The sequence below is a fragment of the Tursiops truncatus genome, chromosome 8 (assembly GCF_011762595.2).
Source record: "Tursiops truncatus isolate mTurTru1 chromosome 8, mTurTru1.mat.Y, whole genome shotgun sequence".
Classification (NCBI taxonomy): Eukaryota; Metazoa; Chordata; class Mammalia; order Artiodactyla; family Delphinidae; genus Tursiops; species Tursiops truncatus.
In genome coordinates, this window is record NC_047041.1 from 65,138,482 (window position 1) to 65,159,097 (window position 20,616).

At 50.1% G+C, this 20,616-nt stretch overlaps 1 protein-coding gene across 13 annotated transcripts in view; it reads left to right on the top strand.

Moving 5' to 3' along the window:
• The window catches only part of MICAL2 (microtubule associated monooxygenase, calponin and LIM domain containing 2), a 220,595-nt gene that overhangs the window by 97,125 nt on the left and 102,854 nt on the right, over positions 1–20,616 (top strand). For all 13 annotated transcript variants that reach the window (XM_073808631.1, XM_073808625.1, XM_073808626.1 and 10 more), the window contains 8 exons: positions 3,403–3,503; positions 7,816–8,073; positions 9,244–9,359; positions 10,206–10,332; positions 10,980–11,070; positions 12,210–12,357; positions 13,414–13,613; positions 14,011–14,117. In XM_073808631.1, the coding sequence (XP_073664732.1) occupies positions 3,403–3,503; positions 7,816–8,073; positions 9,244–9,359; positions 10,206–10,332; positions 10,980–11,070; positions 12,210–12,357; positions 13,414–13,613; positions 14,011–14,117 (1,148 nt within the window). The remainder of the gene's footprint in view (positions 1–3,402; positions 3,504–7,815; positions 8,074–9,243; positions 9,360–10,205; positions 10,333–10,979; positions 11,071–12,209; positions 12,358–13,413; positions 13,614–14,010; positions 14,118–20,616) is intronic.

The window sequence follows — 20,616 nt, forward strand, 5'->3', positions numbered from 1 at the left end:
TTCTCTTTAGGATTAATAATGGGCAGGATTCCTTCGGGGACAAGAGGGATTCTTGAGGGAAAGTTCTAGATGTTGTACATGAAAATAGATAAACATTTATTTACTCAGGAGACATTTACTGAGTGCCCATTGAATGCCCACACTCAATGTCATGGGATACACAGTCGAGGTTGACATGGTACCCTCCCAATAGTGGCTCCTTGTCTAGGGAGGGACAGCCACGGAAACCATCCTAATGCAGGCTGGTAAATCTAGGCCGGACGCCAATGTGGAGATCCCGGAGCGCTCTGAGGGGGAGCCAGTAACCTGTGGGTGGTCCCTGAAGAAGCATAGGTGCTTTTATCAGTGCACCCGCTGCCCTTTCCCTCAGGAACAGTCACAGATGCCGGGGCGGGGGTGGGGCACGACACTCACCCAGGGGCATCAGTTGTCCCCAAACCATGGGACTTGAAGAAAGAAGGGATTCATTCATTTACTCAACAGATATTTATTGAACACCTACTATGTGCCAAATGCTGTTCAAGGGCGTGAGATAGAGCAGTGGGCAAAACAAGTAAACCCCCTCTCTCGGAGCTTATATTCTATGGGTTGCGGAGGGACCACCAATAATCAAATAACATGTCAGGTGGTCTATGAGGATAGTGGAGAAAAAATAAAGCAGGGTGAGGGCGAAGAGGGATGAAATTCCTGCTCCCAATTAAGTAAATTTAAGATTTTTTCTCTTTCTTTTTAACCTGATTTGGAAATATATATATTTCTCATTGAAAAGGCAGTGTAACAATGTTAAATAGAAGTTTTGTACTAAAAATAAATCATTAACACCCAGCACCACCTAGCACAGGCACAGTCCTCATTTTCATGTAGTCCTTTACGGTAATTCTCCACCTGCATCCTTCCTTTTTACATGGCTAGAGCTTTTACCATAGTGTCAATCCCGTTAGTCTCCATTTCTCATTCAGCCTCACATTTTAAATACTGTCCATTGTGCCCAGTCCTACTGATGGTCAGGTTTGTCGGAATAGCTCTTGAAGTGGATATATTGTCACCCACTGCTGAAGCATTTAAACCAGGGGTTGGCAAACTTACCGTGTGTTTTTGTATTGCCTTCAAGCTAAGGATGGTTTTTAATATATTTTGAATGGCTGCAGAAAAATCAAAAGAAGAAATTTTGGGGACAAATTGAAAATTTATGAAATTCAGATTTTGTAGTCCATAAATAGAGGTTTATTAGAACGCAGCCAGGCCGGTTTGTTTACCTTATTGCCATGAGGGCTTTCGACACAGACTGGATGGCCCACAAAGCCCAAAATGTTTACTCTCTGGCCCTTTACGAAAAAGTTTGCAGACTTCTGATTTAAACCTTTCAGTTATTTACTGTTACCAATAAAACTACTTCCTTTGGATTATATTTCCGTAAGATAGCTTTCTAGGAATGGGATTAGTTATTGAGCCAGACTCTGCTTCTTACTGGCCACAGCAATGTGTGTCCACTGCATGACCCTCTGAGTGTCACTATGGTGGCATTATTTTATATAAAAAAAAAGTATTTCCTTCCAGCATATTATGTCCTTTTGAACGATTTAAGAATTCTCCAGCCCTCTCTTCACCTCAAAAACCAAGAAAATAAATGCTTAAATAAACCACCAAATATAAATTATGACAGGACATCAAGTTTGTTTTTCCAAATGTTTCAATGAGCTTCCTTTGCACTTTGCAAAGGTCATCACTTTTGGCCATTGTTGGACAACAATGCCCTTCACAGAATGAGAGGGATGTATTTCCTCGGATCCTCTGGGGGGCCCTGTGCATTGATGGCTGTTTCCTATGTAACGGTCATAAAGGGGTTTCCATGGTTACCCAGCAGCCTCTGTGATAACTGCTGATAAGTTGCCTTGCCTCTTTTCCTTTCTCTCCCTTCAAAGAAACCAAACCAGTGGTTATCAAACTTGAGTGTGAATCAGAATCACCTGTACGGCCTGTTCGAGCACAGATTGCTGGCCAGACCCCCAGAGTTTCCCATTCTGTAGGCCTGGGGTTGGGCTCCAGTTATTTGCATTTCTAATAAGTCCTCAGGTGATGCTGCTGGCGCTGCTAGCTAGGGATCCTACTTTGAGAAACACTGAGCTAAGCTGTCATTTTACGGCATTTGTTTTAAAGGCAGAAACCTAGTCTATAAAGTCTTTTGCAATTGGTGGAAAGCACAGAAAGATACAACCCAGTCCTCTGACTGAGTTTTTCTACCAGGGCACCTGGGTTTTCACACATAACAGGGCATTGGTAGAAATGTCCCTTAGCAGTCTTTGGAGAATTCACACAGCTCTTTACATCTCTGGTCACATGGAGGAAATGGTGGATGGGACTTGGAATCAGACAGGCTGGGGTTCAAATCCTGGTTCTGTTGCCACTTAGCTGCCATGCCACAGACAGCACTGTGCCTTCCTGCAGCACGTACTCAGCTATGACTTGGAAATACTGGTCTACAGCCCCAAAGGGCTTTATGAGTTCTAAAAGAAACTGTCTAGGGGACTTCCCTGGTGGCGAGGTGGTTAAGAATCCACCTGCCAATGCAGTGGACACAGGTTCGGGCCCTGGTCCAGGAAGATCCCACATGCCGCGGAGCAACTAAATCCGTGCGCTACAGCTACTGAGCCTGTGCCCTAGAGCCCATGAGCCACAACTGCTAAAGCCCACGTGGCCTAGAGCCCTGCTGCACAACAAGAGAAGCCACCGCAGTGAGAAGTCTGTGCACAAGACCCAATGCAGCCAAAAATAATTAAATAGATAAATAAATTTATTTTAAAAAAAAGAAAAGAAAAACAGTGGCTTAATCATATTGCAATATAGCGCAGTGGTTAAGAATTCGCCTGCCAATGCCGGTGACACGGGTTCGAGCCCTGGCCCGGGAAGATCCCACATACTGCGGAGCAACGAAGCCCATGCGCCACAACTACTGAGCCCGCATGCCTAGAGCCCGTGCCCCGCAACAAGAGAAGCCACCACAATGAGAAGCCTGCGCACAGCAACAAAGAGCAGCCTCTGCTCGCCGCAACTAGAGAAAGCCTGCTCGTGGCAACGAAGACCCAACGCAGCCAAAAATAAAAAAAAATTAGTATAAAAATTTTTTTTTAATAAATATGTCAAATCAACATGTTGTACACAAACTTACACAATGTTATATCTCAATTTAAAAAGAAAAGAAATAGTATCTTTGTGGGACTGTGGTGACTAGGGTAAATTCTGGAACTTGATCTTATCTTTGCTCGCCCTGTATGTCTTAAAAACTTGTCTAACGCCAATATTCTGCAGGTAAATAGTGAGACCTGTAATGAGGCAAAGCAGGGCTCCTGACACACAGTAGGCGCTGAGGAAATAATACTGAGTCCATGAACCTTCTCTTTTCAGGGATTGATCTTGAGAACATTGTTTACTACAAGGACTGCACCCACTATTTTGTCATGACTGCCAAGAAGCAGAGCTTGCTTGACAAAGGTGTCATCATTAATGTACGTATCGCTTGGCCATGATGTCCTGTCTTTCCCTTTGTGACCTGGGCTGGCAGCATCAGCGAGTGCGGGAGCATATGTCATCCTGCAACAAACTGAGTAATGGGGGGAAGAGGGAAGGGACCACCATCCACCACGCCCTTCTCCTTGGTGGTGCGTGAGTGTGTTGGATGGAGGAGCCCACACGAACAATAGAGGCAGAGGTGTTTCTGCAGCGAGCTGGGCTGGTGCGGGAGGGGGAAATGCTGAAATTCTTACCCAGGTGTTAGTGTGGGTTCTTAACCACTGAGAGATCAGCTGAGTCTTTTCCTTTCAAGTGTCTCATCCCTGCCTCCTTTTCTGGGAGGTCACACACATACTTTGGAGGCAGATGGGGGCTCCTAGTCCTAGTGGGATCCAGGCAGTTTCACTTGTGAATTTCATGCTGCGGCCCCCTTGTCATGGTATGGGGGAAAGCCCTATTGCAGTCAAGAAGACTCAAGTTGAATCTTCGCTCTGCCACGTATTAACTCAGGACTGTGACTAAGCTGTTTGCCTTCTCTGAACCTCAGTCTTCTTGTCTGCAGAATAGGAATAATAGTTTCTATCTAAAATGATTGTTCAGAGGAATAAATTTTAAAATGTATACAGAGCGCTTGGCATGTAGCAAGTTGGTAGATTCCCTCCATAACTTCTCTGCCTGGTTTGGACACGTGCTTTTTTGTCCTGCTGGCTTCCTGGCCCCTGCTTCCTACCTTTGCACCTTCATGCTTATACAGAGAGCAGGGCTGCAAGGAAGGAGCACATGGAGTGGCCAGCACCAGGCTGGCACCTTCTTTGGTCAGGTTTCAACCCCTCCAGAGACCCTGTTCCTGCAGCTGCCGCTGCTACTGTACCCTTAAGATAAGGATCATGCAGTCCAATGTCAGCCTGCTCTTGGGGTGTCGGCCTGTAGCCCAGGCAGCACGGTGACCATTCATTGCTGCTTGTCAGAGAAGAATGTGCCTATCCTCACGCCAGCTTGTGCTGGCAGCCGGCTGGACAGCTTTAGTAACCCAGCCCTCCCCTGGGCCTCCTCCACATCAGCTCAGGGCTTTGCTGAGAGCCCGAGCTGCTGGACAGAAGGCTGGGAATTGGCGGGGGTTGGGGGGGGGCGAGGGTGGGGTTGAATGAAGCCTACTTAGCACAGTCAGCAGATGTGCGAGCAGTGCGTTTCAACATCTGGTGCCCCACTGCTGATCTGGTCTGGGGGAGGTGAGGCCATGTCCCCATTTTCCCTCTGTTCCACAGGTGTCCCTCCCAAAGTTACCTCCCCTATTGAGATGCCTGTGTCAGATAGTGAAGGACTATTTGAGGTCCAGGGTGCAGGCGCAGAGGGTACCTTTGCAGGGGAGGGTCTAGGGAGACTCTTGTTTATCCCACCCCTGGAAGGTCAGGCCAAGTTTGACTTGGGGTTCCTATTTCACTGGCTGAGTACTCCGGCCTGCTGAGATGCTAAGGTTCCCCCAGGTCATCCCAGGGTATTTGTCCTGGCCACAACATGTTGCTCATGGTGACTTGATTTTTTGGCAGTTGTCAAAGCCCCTCCATGCTCCCCTCTCAGGCTCTGTGTCATGGCACAGGTGGGTGGGAGCTCCTCGCTGTGGTCCGATAATTATTGCAGGAGCTGGGAGCAGATCCCAGGCCCACAGTTGTCCTCATCAAGGCCTTCCTTCTCCCTCAGAGAATCTGGGAGTATCAGCTGAGCTGGTGCAGAGGGCCCTCTAGGTATAAGACATGAACTCTAGAAATTGGAGGCCATGGCTGGACATGGGAGAACTGGACACCATTTGGTTCAGGAGCCCTGGCTTGAGCCTCCAGGTGTCCAGCCAAGCTCTATAGCATTTGCATAAGCTGGGAGCTGACCCGTCTACCCCGAGCTACTTAAATTACCATTCTTCTCTCGCTCCCAGAGGAATGGCAAGTCCCCTGTTTTCCTGTCCCTGTATGGGTCAGTGTCTTCCTCGAGACGCACAAGGTGCTGAGTGAATGTTTGTTGAATGACTGACTGACCTGCTTCCCCATCTATTCCTGCTGATCTCTGGGCCTCTTTCTATGACTACTTAAGGGAGAGTAAAGTTTCTCCTCTGGAAACCCTGCCTCTGGGCTCCCAGCTGTGTCCATCCTTCCTGGCCCCTACCTCTGCTGGTCCATGCACACACAGGCTTGGTCTTACCTCAGTAGGAGGGAGCTTGGTTGCCAGGTGTGTGAGGTGGATGTATACACATCACAGCTGGTCTCTCAATGCCGAGTCCACCCTCATTTGAAGCAGTGAACAGACATTGTCTGACCTTCTCTTCTGGTCTACTGCTTCTTTCCAGCTTGTCACTTGGGGTGACTAGTCTTCCTGTTGGATTCCCCACTCTTCTCTCATGTTTACTGCTTCCCTCTCTCCTTCCCCACCTCTGTCCAGAACTGGGCCTGTGCAAAATGAGGTCCAAATTCACCTCCTGCCTTTATCTTCATTTAGCGCTCCTTCCTCAGCTCTGCCCACTTTATTACAGCCCCGTTCCCACTTTTTCTCTCTCATCCTTGCTTTCATCTGTTCCCTACAAGTCTGTTCTGCCATCCGCCTGCTCACCTGGGACCTCCTGCCTTGCAAGGTCCTATGGCTCCTCCCAGCAGCCCTGGGCCAGGTGCCTGTCATCCCGGCACAGCCGGGGGGTCTGCCCCTTGGCCAGGTCCCCACAGTCCTGCATGTGGTTTCAGCACCAGGTGCCGCCTTCGTCATACAGTGTCCACATTCATCCATCACCCGGTCCTCCGCAGGGGTTGTTGTGGCATGTTTTGAAGAGGGGGTATTTTTGAGATCTCTCCATTCACTCTTCCACACCTTCAAGAAGGAGAGTGATTATGTGATGTAAGAATAGGTAAGAGAAAGGAAAGCGAATAACAGGAGCTCCAGCCTGGACGCCACGACCTGACAAAGGGCTCTTGGGCCAACGCTGGGTTCCATTTAGTTGACGTGGCTTGGATGTGGAAATATTAGAATTTCTGGGAAATCGTGGCTGTTGGGAAAATTGCCACAGTAGGTCACTGTTTGTAGTTGAGGATGTGCCTTCTTAGACCTTTCTAAATGCCCTTGCTGCTGCACTCGGTGGGTCTGGGATCACTTCACCATATGGTGTGGTTTGTGTCATCCTGATTTATTAGGGACAGGAATTCCCAATCATTGAGAACTTCCCAATTCCTAGGCTTTGGGCTAGCGAGTCATGTCCACGGTCTCATTCAGTCCTCACATGGTCCTATATAGGGAGTAGATTTTGTTAGTCTCATTTTACAAATTCACATTTTACAAGTGAGAATATGGAGACTCAGAAAAGTTCAATAACTTGCCCAAATTTATGCAGTCAGTGAACAGAGATGGAATTTGACCTGTTGATCTCACTGACCCAAGGCCTGTGTTGGTCTTATACACTAGTCCCTGCCCCCTGCCCCAAGGGACTTGCATTTTCTGTGTCACCTTCTGAGAAAGATAGTCTTTTAGTTTCTATAGCCACACAATGAGCAGATTGGACTCTGGGAGACATCCTATAGTTCACTGCCAGTGTCCCTCCAGGGTGGATACACTAGTCCTCTAAGCTCAGGGTTCTCTACCTCCCAGCAGGGAAATGTAACAATTAACACTGTAACAGCAAAGCAGAGCCCCGAGGAGCCCTCAGCCTGTTGAGAAAAGGGGTAACTGATCTTGGAGAGAAAGTTTGAGAGTTATGCCAATTACCCATTTCTTTTTCAGACTTGTCTGACCGCTAGCTGCAGCATTTCTGGACCACATTAGCTTAGCTTCGTCCATTATAAAATCAATCTTACTCATTTGCTCTTTTGTCTTTTAGTTTCACTGAAAGTTATCACAAGAACCAGCCATATGAAACATGCTTCTGTGTTTGCTGCGGGATCATTACTGAGTAGACTGTTCATGACAACACCATGTTCTCTGTCAAAATTCCTATGTCCAACAGTTCTTTTAGAATTTAGTGCCAGGAAAAAATTTCCTCCCCTAGGAATTTCTATGCTTCCCTCTTTCTGATAAGGAAAGCCCTGTAATATATCACATTTCCCTCTTGCCTTGGATGCCAGGAAGCTCAAAGCCAAATTTGATGCTTAATCATAACTCTGTCAATGTTCACAGATGGCTGATTTGGTTCCTCTTTATTCCCTCGGCCCCCATTTTCTATTTCTGTTTTGATTCACCTCTCTGCAAATCCATTCCATGTCCTTTCACAAAGAAGTAGGTATGACTCCTTGCCCTTTTGAGGGGCAGGTTGTTACACTGTGCTCTTGTTCTTTCTCCCAGGACTATATCGACACAGAGATGCTGCTGTGTGCAGAGAATGTGAACCAGGACAACCTGCTTTCCTATGCACGCGAAGCTGCAGACTTTGCTACCAATTACCAGCTGCCGTCTTTAGACTTTGCCATGAACCATTACGGACAACCCGACGTGGCCATGTTCGATTTCACCTCCATGTACGCCTCCGAGAATGCAGCCCTGGTGCGCGAGCGACAGTCACACCAGCTGCTCGTGGCCCTGGTGGGCGACAGCTTGCTTGAGGTACCGCCTGCTTTTGGAGCCCCCTCATTCCTGCTGGAAGACAGATCCCCACATTGCTATTCTAACTGGCAGCATCTGCTGTCCTGCAGCCCAACGGAAAGACAGGCTCTCAGCCAACTGGCAGGACTCTGCCGAGCCCGTCCTGGCCTCAGAGCCTGACCTTTGACGAAATTGAGAGGGGCCAATTCTGCCTGTATACAGGCAGGAACACTTTCTCTTGCCCCTCTGGGTTTTTCTGGGCTGACTTCTCGGTTGAAGTACAAAATTAAGCGGCCCGGGTCAGGCCATCCTTCCCAGAGCATGCAGATCCGCAGCTGGTTGGAGACTTCTTCCTCCTCTGGGTGGATTTCTGTAGCCTGTCAGCATCAAGTTCGAATAGGAGCAAGAAAGGAGTGTGGGCCCCAAAGTCCATGGCCTCCCTGCTCAAAATTCTTCCCAGAAAATGTGCAGATGCTAGGATTCTTACATTAAATGAATGATTTCAGAAAGGGTAAATTTTTATCTTAATGTAAGCACTGACCAAAAAATGTTGATGTATTTATCCGAAGTTAGCATCAAATTTCAAACCACGCTTTGGGTGCACGTGGAACAGTTTAGTTGGAACTTAGCTTGGTGAATCGATGCTTGCTCACCACTGCGTGCGGACTCTAACCTAAGCTCCTTGCTTGAGCACTCAGCTCCTCCCCTGCTTCTGTCCCAATCCTCCCTCCCAGCTTTCTCTCTCCCGGTACTTCCCACCCGTGCTCTCTGCTGCACCCAAACCAGACGGGCTGTTTTTCCATCCGGCTCCGTCATTTTCCCGCCACCAAGTCTTCGCCAACCCTGTTCTGAACGGATCAAGATCAGAATCTTATTCATACTTTAAAATCAGCACGAATGCAACTCTTCCCTGAAGCATTCCTTGATTTCTATCTCCCTCCCTCAGGGTGGTTTTGCCTCTGCCTTTTTGAGCCCCCAAAGCAATTTTGCTGTTCCCGTGTCATAGCACCCTTGCATATGACTTTGTGCTACAGCTATTGGTGTTTGTGGTGAGTCCCAGTGGACTGCCTGTCACCTCTCTGTCCCCCCAGTGCCTCGCACAGGCCTGGCAAACACCAAGTGCTGGATAGAATGGGATGGCATTCTGGGGATCACTGGAATCAACTAGAACTTTACATGTGTCCTTTGCAGCCGTTCTGGCCGATGGGCACCGGCTGTGCCCGCGGCTTCCTGGCAGCCTTTGACACGGCGTGGATGGTGAAGAGCTGGGACCAGGGAACTCCTCCCCTGGAGCTGCTGGCTGAAAGGTGAGTATTAACAGCAGGCCCCTCAGCTGGAGGCAGGGCCGGGTCAAAACTCAGGCAGGAGAGGGAGTGAGGCTGGATGAACCTGGAGCCTCTGCCCCCTCTCATCTGCCTTCCCACATGTGGCCTGATTTCATCATTGGAGTCCCCAAGGAAGCGTTCTCTGTCATGATCTCCCTCCCCCAGTGACTTTCCGTGGGGGCCAGGCCCTTAAGCCCTGGATGCCAAAGAGAAATCTTCAGGGCGGCCCTGAAGTTGGGGTTCTTGGCACTGCTCGGACACTGAGGAACCAGAAGAGGTTTAGGGGGAGCTTCCATTGCAGCACTGAGTCCCACTCTGTTGGGGGCTGGGTGCTCTCACCTCCCAGGCCTCTTCTGCTGCTGAGATCCTGGGCTTCCTCCCAGACTCCTGCTGCTGGCCACGTGGCTGTGACAGCTGGTGGACCAGGATAAGTCAGGGCTGGCGGGTGCGGACGGGCCTCTGCTGGTCTTGGGTGTGGAGACCTGTGGTCATGGGGGACCAGCCACAGGAGGCAGGGTGGCTGAGTGGCAGTTATAGCAAAACCGCAGGTCTCTGGGCTGCCAGCTCTGAGTCCCTGCCCTCTGCCCTGGGGAGGAGGCCAGCCTCACCATCTCCCAGGGTCCCTCCTGCTTCCCCTTGACCGTGTTGACCCTCCCCCGCTTTGCAGATCTCGAGAACCAGGAGGGCCAGGCATTGCTGGGAAGGGTTATGCAAACACAGATCTAAGAAGCTCTTGGGAGCAGGGGAAGGTGGGTGGAGGGGAGGAGCGGAGAGAAGACCGGAGGCTGCAAGAGCAATCCTTGACCTCTCTGCTCTGCCTTCCTCCAGAGAAAGTCTTTACCGGCTGTTACCTCAAACGACCCCAGAGAACATCAACAAGAACTTTGAGCAGTACACGTTGGACCCGGGGACGCGGTACCCAAACCTCAACTCAAACTGCGTCAGGCCCCATCAGGTAAGGCCTTGCCCGGAGTCCTGTGTGGGTCACCAGGCACTGAGCGGTGAGAAGTGGGGGGTCACCTAAAATCTTGGCACATCTTTGGGACCCATTGCCTCTTGGTCCAAAGGTGAGGCCAGTTCCTCTCTCTGGGAAAGCCACAGAGTAAAGTAGAGTCAGCACCTCTCTAGCCAACAGGAGAGAAACTGGAACACATGTAAGTGTGCGTCCACATATGTACCTGTATTTACGTATGTTTATTTGTCACTGAGCATATGCATTGCTGAGCATACCTCTCTCAAATAATCTACTTGATCAAATATCAAGTTCTTTCCATCCGAGGTCCTAGAGTCTATTTTTTCTCCCATCGACTTAAGAGTCACACAAGCTCTGACCTCTTCAGTCAATAGCACAAAGAATGGTGTGAATTTTAAAAATCAGCCAATTACATATATTCACACTTGAGTTCCCCCACGTTTGGGTGGATGACAGATCCACAGCTCTGTCTCAAGCTGCTGGTTCCCTTGCTGAAGGTCATGTCCTTCGGTGAGAGAGGAAAAGGGCAGCCATTGTCGATGAGAGGGTGGGGTGGGCTCAGCGGCCCTGCAACGACTAGGGTTTGGGGGAAAACTAGCAGACAGCTGTGTGTCCTCTCTCGCTCCTAGGTGAAGCAATTGTACATCACTAAAGAGTTGCACCAGTGCCCTCTTGAGAGGCTGGGCTCAGTGAGGAGATCCGTCGGCCTCTCCAGGCGGGGTAAGTGGTCCTCCTGGGACCCCAGCTTTGCAGGGAGGAGGCCTGCTGGGTGGCCACTGGGGCACAGGCCCTGCAGCCAGCCTGGCTCTGATCCAGTGACCTGCATGACCTTGGCCAGGGGCCTCTGCTCTCTGCACTTCAGTTTCCTCATCTGTAAAATCGGGACAAGGACAATACTAACCATAGGATCACTGAGTGGGTTAGAGGCGAGCGCTTGACACATTAAAGTGAACCGGACTGACTTCCCTGGGACTTGCTTTTCTTCTCCTGTTGTTTCCAGCATGAGGAGTCTTGTCTCTCCAGCTGGATAACGAGCTCCATGTGCTTCACTCTTCCTGGGCTTCCAGGGCCTGGCACAGTGCTGTGCACAAGGCTGGTGCTCAGTGTGGAGGGAAGGGGTGATTAAGTGACCAGCTTCCCAGCGTCCACCCAGCTGTGCTCAGGTCACCACCCTGCTTCAAGACACACCTGGCTTCCACTGCCTGCCCAGACCTTGCATCCTGCCCGCCATCGGGCAAACTCAGCCTCACCAGCCACCCCTCCCTGCCTTCCACACCCACACGCCCTGCTGCTGCCGGCCTTTAATAAACCATGTCACATAACATGGCAGGTTTCTCTAGATTCTTTGCCACGGCACAGTCCTTTCTGTTTTCCTGGAGATCTCCTTCTGTCCTAGACACTCTTCTAGAAGCAGTCAAATGCACCTCCTCCATGACCCTTTCTTTGGCGAGTTCCCCTGCCCTGGTAGCCTCTGGCAAACCCACTCATGTGCTCCCCTGGCATTGGGTTTCTCTGTTATTGTCACCCACTTCTGTGTCTGTCTTCCCCACAAGATAAGCATGTTGTTGGCAGAGTCCATGTCACCCTCACCTCTTTGTTCCTAGCCTCTAACCAGGACCTGGCCAGAGGGCGTCTCAGGAACTCTTTCCTGCAGGAGAGCATGCTTCCTATCCCAACATCCTGCCCTCCTGCGTGCTCTCGACAGGACCCCCTCATGGGGCTGCAGCTGTGCCCACAGCCCCTGCCTCAGTGCTGTTCCTCCTGGTCCCCACCCGTGGTGGCCGACTGAGCGGGTCCCCAGGGGAGCTGCTGAGATTTCTGTAGAGCGCTTCACCACTGTCCATCTCCTCTTGCTGCAGAGTCAGACATCCGGCCCAGCAAGCTCTTAACCTGGTGCCAGCAGCAGACCAAGGGCTACCAGCATGTTAACGTCACGGACCTGACCACGTCCTGGCGGAGTGGCCTGGCCCTGTGTGCCGTCATCCACCGCTTCCGGCCTGAGCTGATGTGAGTTTGGGGCCCAGCTGGACCTGGCGAGCCCCTCATGGCCCAAGGGGACCCTGGAGACAAGGGAGACCAGGGCTGTTCTAGATACAGAATCTTCAGCACGTAGATCAGCATTTCTCTTTGCATACTTTGAATTTGTGTTTTTTCTTCGGCTTGTTCTTTTTCCTTTGCACTGATTATTCTGCCAGCAACTTGTTGGATCTGCGTTCCTTCTATGTAAGGAGCAGAGTGACTCAGGCTCGGTGATCGATTGCACTCATACCCCAAACCCCTTTCATCTGGGAAATTTGAGTGTTCACACCTTGGAGCCCTACCCTCAAGAGAGGACTTATGGGCGAGATCTAATTCTGGGGACCAGCTTGAGGGTTTTACAGCCAAAAGAATTAGATTTGTGACCCAGATCCGTTAGCTGTATACTGTTGGGCAAGCCCCTCATCTTCTCTGAGTTTGCCGTCTTCATCTATTAATCAGGAATAATGGCAGGGTCATTAGGAAGATTGGATTCTGTTCGTGGAAATGCTTTGTGATGTTGAAAGCACAATACATCTATTATGTTGTGTTTAAATCAACTGCAGTGTAACCTCACACCCAGGAGCAAATCCATCCAGAAGGCTGGATGGAAACCTAGTAAAGTTTATCAACTGGTACCTTTAGGAAATGAGGTTGCCTTGAGAAGGGGATGAGGCTCTCACCTCTTACTTTATATAACTTGATTCTTTTATTTACAAGAAGCCCATATCACTTTTGTAATTAAAAGGAAAAGAACGCATGGGAACTATTTAAAAGTAAAGTAGTTCATAAATTTTCCAATTATTTTCTGATTTTTTTCATCCCAGGTAGCAGATGACATTTTCATGGCCCAGATCTGATTGGTTCCACCCTGAGTGAGGACAGGGTTAGCGTCTTCTGGCTGAGCCCCCCTGAGGGGTGGGGGGTAGTGGTGGAGGGATTGGAGCAAGGACATTGTCACTTGCAGTGCTCCTTATGGCTAAGTTTGCTCAGCTCTTCACCCCTCTGCATCCTCTCTGAAAACTTCACCTTGTTCTGATTCTCCAGCAACTTTGACTCTTTGAATGAAGATGACACTGTGGAGAACAACCAGCTGGCATTTGACGTGGCCGAGCGTGAGTTTGGCATCCCCCCAGTGACCACGGGCAAAGAGATGGCCTCAGCCCCGCAGCCCGACAAGCTCAGCATGGTCATGTACCTCTCCAAGTTCTATGAGCTCTTCCGGGGCACCCCGCTGAGGCCCGTGGGTAAGGACCTGCTTTCAGGATGAGGCTTTGCCAGCCCCTGAGCCGTCTCTGCCCTGTGCCCACATCTGGCTGCTCTTCACACTGATGTCCTCTGTTCTGGGGCTGACCCCTGCCCTCCCTTTGCCTTTGAGCCCAAACTAGGGTGGACCCCACACACCCAGACCCATGTATGTAAGTGGGTCCTGTGTGGCAGGTGCCACATGGGGCTGGCCTGCATCTGCCCTTGTCACTGGGAGATCACTGACAGAGTGGCACCAGCCCTCTGTGCAGGCCACTGACAGCTTCAGTTGGGGGTGAGGGAATTATTTTGGAGGGGCCTTGTCTCAGTGACACCCCGTGAGCTGTGGGGGAGCAGTGGAAGGATCTGGATCTCAGTCTTACTTTTATTTCCTAACAGATGCTTGGCGCAAAAACTACGGAGAGAATGCTGACCTTGGCATGGCCAAATCATCCATTTCTCATAACTATCTCAACCTCACGTTTCCAAGGAAGAGAACTCCACGAGTAAGTTTCGGCCTGGGTTTGTTTAATTTCTTCTTACACGTGGATGGGTGAGGGGAAGGGAGATGCCACGTGCTGGGTCTGTTTACGCTGATAAATTACCCAGATCGAGTGCTCAGGAAGACATGAGTAGAACTCAGTCAAGTTCCCCTGCACCATGTAGCCAGCTTCAGTGCCTTGAATGTGGTTATAGGAAGGGCAGGGTAGAGAGCAAAGAGGACATGCTGGTGAGTATTTTTAAAAGTAAGTCAGATTGTCTCTGCCTCCTAAGCAGGGAGATGGACACGATATCTCACTTCGTTAAGCAATTTAGATCCAGAACACGATGGCCGTTTAGTAGCAGAAGTGGATGATGAGGCTACATTTGCATATTCTGTTCCATTCATTTTTTTTATTCATTCATTCAACAATGTTTACTGGGCCCTGTTCATGCCAACTTTAAGGCTGAGTGTTTTGTTTGTTTTTGATGAGGGGAGCAAATATACAGAGGTGAGTAATATATGGACCTTGCCTTTGAGGAGCTCAGAACCTAATAAAGAGATGCCCAAATTTTCCCAACTTATGGCACCTTTAGTGTCTCAGTAATTCTTTTTCGCACTGCCCCCAGATCAAAAGAAATGCCTAAAATTTTCATTTGTTAAGTAGTTATATCCAAATAACTTGGTAGGGGAATTTTGCAAGGTGTGTGACAGACATCACCGTGCTTCCCTAGAAAATCTAAACTATCCCGCGGCTCCTCTCCGAGTTCACTCTGGTGCCACGGGGTGCCTTGGGACGCAGTTTGGAAACCACAGGCCTAATGAGAAATTACAGGGTAATAGGAATGACGACATCTCCATGGAAGGTGTAATACAAGTTGCCTTGCTTGATGCGCTCATTTTACAGATAAAAAGTGGAGGCCCAGAGATGTTAGGCTGCAGGGGCTCGCACAGAGCTTGCCTTCCCTCCACTGACTCGGCAGAGGGCTGCAGGCCTCTGCGTGCGTCTCAGTGTCTCTGGGTTGCCACAGGCTCTTAACCGCTGGCCAGTCATGACTTGTCCTGCCAACCCCTTCACCCAGGGTGGGGCTGGGGCCCCATGGCCTCCTTTCTTTCCCTGGGCTGTGTGATCAGTGGTCACTTTTTCCCCTGAGGGCTGTGCTCCCTGGAAGGCAGCACCGGTTGTGCTGACTCTAGGAACTCGGTACTTAGTGTTCTACACACCCTGTCTCCAGGAAGGGACAGGCTCGGGGGCTGGGGAGGGCGGGTGTGCGGGTCAGCTCGGGTGTAAGCAGAGCAGCTGAAAGGCTGAGCTGCACGCCACTGCCCTGTGCCCCTCTGCTCCCCGAGCTGCCCCACTCAGAGCCTCTGTGGGAGATGCCGTGACCCACCGTAGGTCACACTGAGCGAAAGCTGTCTTCCGGAGCCCAGTCGTCGGCTTGCCCCACCTCAGCCCAGCTGCTTTTCCTCTGATGACCGAGGACCCCTGCTTTGGGCTACTCCATCCCAGGCAAGCCAGTGCAGCCTTTCTGGAAGCTCTCTGAGCCCAACATTTATCACTTTTCTCCGTTCACCCACTTTCCTTCCACCACTTAGCCCACAGCTGGGAACTGGGGAGGCATGTTTAAACCTTTCACTCACCACACCTCTGTTTACAGAGTGACCGAATTGAAACAGCCTGGCCAGCTCTGGCTCAGGAGGTGGGAATGGTCAAAAGTCAGCCGTCAGCCAGGCCCTCCAGGCCCTCTGAGGGCGCCGGAGCGGCACTCCACCTCGTCCTGGCTCTGCTAGCAAATGCAGCGGGGATGCGTGGGCTCTGCCCGGCCCAGCCCTGGCTGACTTTGGCCCACGTCCCGTCGCCTCCAGGGTGTGCTCCTTGGCTGCCCATCTTGAGAGTGGTTAAAATCCACAGATCTGATTCCCTCCCGTGGCCCCAGTTAATGTCTAAAGTTTGCCCTGCTTCTCGGATGGGTAGAGAGATTAGGTCATTGAAGTAAGTGCCTGGTGTGGGCATTCGTTGTCCCACCCTTTTTCCTCACACTGGTGGGTTGGTGGGTTTGCAGGGCCACTGGGTCACATTCTGCCCTGGCACTAAAACACCCCAGCATATACTGTCCACCACGCAACGCCAGTGCAATGGTCCGACCACGTGCAAAGTACCTTCTCCCCTTTCTATCATGTGTCTTCTTATATCTGGATCCTTTCTTGGTCTGGAGAAATCTGTTTGCAATGCTCTGTGGTCTTAACATGTCTCATGACCAAAGAGTCCTGAGTCCACTCCAGGTTGCCCCTGGACACGCACAGAGGAGGTCTGCACAGGAGACTGAAAACTGCACACGTACACGGGGCTCCCCCGCAGTTATACAAGAAGATGTCAATGCAATTAGACACGCAGTTTTCACTGCCCTGGTTCACGCGTCCCTACGGACTGGAGATGCAGGCTAGGCTGCGCTTGCGTGATTTTGTACACCAGAGCTCAGACACACGATCTGTATGTACAGGTGCATCTGTATTTGACCTCGCCCCCTCCTCTCGTCCCTCCATTCCCCTCCCTCCCCCTCACTGACTTCAGAGGACCATCTTGATACGGGGATTGAGCAGCCCACCTTTGTTCGCATGTGGCCTCTTAATCTGAAGAGGGCTCCTTGTTTCTCTCCTGAGCCAGTCTTACAGTCTCTCTCCCTCCTGGTTTTTGATGTTGGTGTTAAATTCTTCTTTCCTCCCTAATCTTATTTTCCTGATAACATCCAAACTCCAGCAAAAGAGAACAACTTTGGGCAAAATTGAAGGCTCTTCCTCCATCCAGAAACTTGTTTATTTTAGAGAAAATGACTTTCCCATTCCACGCCAAGAGGGTCGTGCCTCTGGTGAGTGGTAACCTACTGGGGTTGGTTATCTCTGAAGACTGGATGGCCCACGCCTGGGGAGGAGGAGAAGAGCTTAGGGATTCTGTTTTCCTCTTAAAGAAAAGCCCTTGGTCTGCTGCAGATCTGCCTCTGTCCCAGTCAGCAGCTAGAAGCCTTGTAGCATGGGACAGTTCCTAGAGACTCCAAAGCTCTTGTCACCAGGCTCACAGGTGACATCTGATCACACATATGTGGTCTCTGTCTCCTGTGTGTGCATGTGAGTGCATACACACACACACACACACACACACACACACACAACCTGTCTGGGCTCACCTCATCTTACCACACGTGGGTAATGCCTAGATTTATGTCCACTTCAGTTATGACACATATTATATTACATAAAGGGTCGAGGTGTCTGATCTTTCTTTTCCCCATTCTGGGCCCATTCCTTGAGGGACAACACAACACAGAAGTTGTCATTTGTCCCTGGAAAGCCCATCCTAGAAGACAGGTGGGTGGCCCCAGGATTTATCCTGCTCGGCTGGCTGATTCTGACCCAGGTCCTCCTCTAGCGCTGACCCTGGTGGAGTGGGGTTCACAAAGCATGACTCAGATCAGTGTCTGGTCTGAGCTGGAGGGTCCCCCTCCCAGCTCTTCTCCTTGACCCTCCTGCACAGACACTTTCCAAAGATCCAGGGGCAGTTACATAAGAAAGTGCTTCCTCCATTCACCCAATCATTCAACACAGATTTACCGAGTCCCCGTATTATGCTGAGTTCTCAGTGCTGGGGGCACAGCAGTGAACAAAGAGGGCCAAGTTCTCTGCTGGAGGGAGCTGACCTTCCAGTGTGACTTCCTGAGTTCCTCTCACTCCCCTTCTCCAGCTCTTTTCACAGAACCACCCACCCAGCAGCCAAAACTCCCACTAGGGTTCTCGTACTTCTCAGGACGAGTCTTCAGAGACTTGAAGATGGCTTAGGGAGTCATCCCAGGTACTGATGCTGCCCGGGTCAGTTAGCACAGAGCTTAAGCAACGTGCCCACCCCCATCCCACCCTGGGCACCTGTGGTCTGCAGGTCGCTGCTGAGGGTGATCGCTCTCCTGTTCTCTGTGTAACTGCAGCCTGGGATTCTGCGCTGACTTACAGAATGGGGATGCAAGCTGAAGCCCAGACGACAAATACGTATTTGGGTCTGGTGGGGATTCAGCACGTGTTCAAACCTCTCAAAGTTCCTCAGCTTGTCTGCAAAATATCGTAATAACATAAACATTGCATTGCTGCGAAGACAACGTTGAACAAGTGTGAGCTGCAGGTCTGAGCTCCTTCTCTGGCACATGGAAGGGGCTCTGTAAATGATGGTCCCCATCCCATACTGACTAAATGAAGATGCTCTTTTTCTGAAAATGGTAAAACTAGTTGGGTTGACCACTGGCTTCCGTACTGCAACCATGATGGATCCAGCATTTTACAGTGTCATAGCGCATTTGCTCCTCTTGTTACATTTTGAGGAAGGCATGGGACATGTTCTCATCCCAGTTTAAGAGATGGGGAAACTTGGTCTTAGGGAGATTATAATGCAGTGCCGTATAGGTGGTCAATGTCAAAGCCAGAGCTAGAATTCAGACTTTCTAATTCTGTGAATAGCACTAACCTAACTTAAAATGTCTAACACTTATATAGCACTTCAGAGGAGAAGAAGTGTCTTATATACATGAATTTGTTCATCCTTACAATAACTTACTTATGAGCTAGGTAGTATAGTAGCTTAGAAGTGAGGAAACTAAAGTCAGAAGAGTTGGGTGATTTTTCCTAAGGTCACTTAGCCGGGAAGTAATTCATGTCAGAACTCGAACCCATGGCTCCATACTGCTCTGCCATTGAAGGGAAGAGCTCTCTTGCCAGTGTCACTGACCATCTTTCTAAATATCATGGTGGCCAGTATACTCTCAGGACACTGCCTACAATGGCCAACCTCTCTTCCTATGACCTGGATCTGAATTTCTCCACCAGCTAACTAAATATAAAGTTGGAGCTAAAATCACCTTAAGTCAGGCAGTATGGGAACGTGATTATCTTGTGCTGATCAAATAAATGATGAGATTGGTAGACATATGTCTTTGATTTTTTTTTTAATGGAGAACACCAAGTAGTTTAATGAATGCCTTTTGGTATATAGAATCTTTCAAATCATTGGGAAATAATGACAAGAAGGTATCTTAGGGTGAAAGGGCAGGAAAAATTAATAAGAAAGTGAGTTATTTGTTTATTCTCATACTCTCTTGGGGCACAATACGTATTTTCTTCCCCCTTCTACCCCAGTTCTCTACAGTGCTAAGCAGAGACCAAGGAGAGGGCATTACGGAGGCATTTTTGGCTCCCCAATAGTGATATACAGATAAGAAAAAAATTAGATAAATCTCTAGATTTGTGTTTTCTCAAGCTTTTTGTTTTAACCTAGCTCTTATCTGAGAATCAGCGCTTCCGTGATAAATCCATAAGGAAGAACAGAGACCCTGTGGATTTGTATGTTGCTAACCACATAGACTGCATTTTATTGTCCCGTGGGTCTGGCTGAATCAGAGGAGCTGATGTTGCCCCACCCACTTCCTTTCACTCCTCCCCGCAAGGATTTGGGGGTCTTCTTAGGTGCTGCTGCTGGGTACCCTCCCCCCAGGAGTGTTTTCTGTGAGCCTGCGGCTAACGTACTGAGTTTGGATCCAGGCAGGCTCAGTTGGACCAGTCACAGCCAGGGCTGCTGAATGCAAGAGAGTAAGATGTGTTGCTCTTTGAGGGAGAAGCCAAGTCCTCATTTAAGGTGGAAACAAGAAGAACAAGACGATGCATGAAGTGTTCTTGTTGGGAGGAAACCCTGTACTTTCACAGGCACGTCTCCGGGCCAGTGCAGGGCTCACAGGCCGTGGAGCCAGGCACCCAGACAGCCTGGGCCTCTAGGACCCGATGCGGTAAATAAGGTCATCTGTTTCTCTTGGTGTTGGCCCAAACATTTGGGTTGAAATCATTTCCATTCACAGAATAATGATTTATTAGAAGCTGAGGAAAATGTTGAAGGGAAGGCGAGGCCCTTTGATCTGTTGTTTTATGCTGCCTGAGCAAGGGAAGGGTCACATTTTTGAACAAATATCAGTAACTAAACTGTAGTTAATTTTGTCTTAAAATTTTTTTAAGGTACTGGTAAATAGGAGGAGGGGCGGGGTGACGGGGAGTGTAAGTGCCGGGGAGCAGGTGCTTGCCTGTGGAAGTAAGTTGAGTACACACTAGACTGCGTGCTGGGGACTTTGAGCATTACTGTTGATTTAGAACAACCAGGAGGTGAAGGATCCTCTGTGATGGGGCAAGGTGAGAATGTGTGGGGCTGACTGGGCAGCATGCCTGGGTTTGAGAGGAGAGGGTAGCCAGCAGCCCTTTTGGCTGCATCCAGTGTGGAACAAAGGCTGGGATTTAATCTGGCCCTGCTATGGAGGGCCCCGCTGAGGGTGTCGGAGGCTCCCCCAGGGAGGGACACGCATAGTCGGTGGGGACGGCTCCATGGTCCTCAGTGGGCTGGCCGTTTGGGGAAGGTCCCAGCTCGAGGTCTAACCCCAGTGTCAAGGAGAGGGTAACCCAGCAGGGTGCATGGCGAGCCACTAAATCCAGCCTGCAGCCCCATCCCA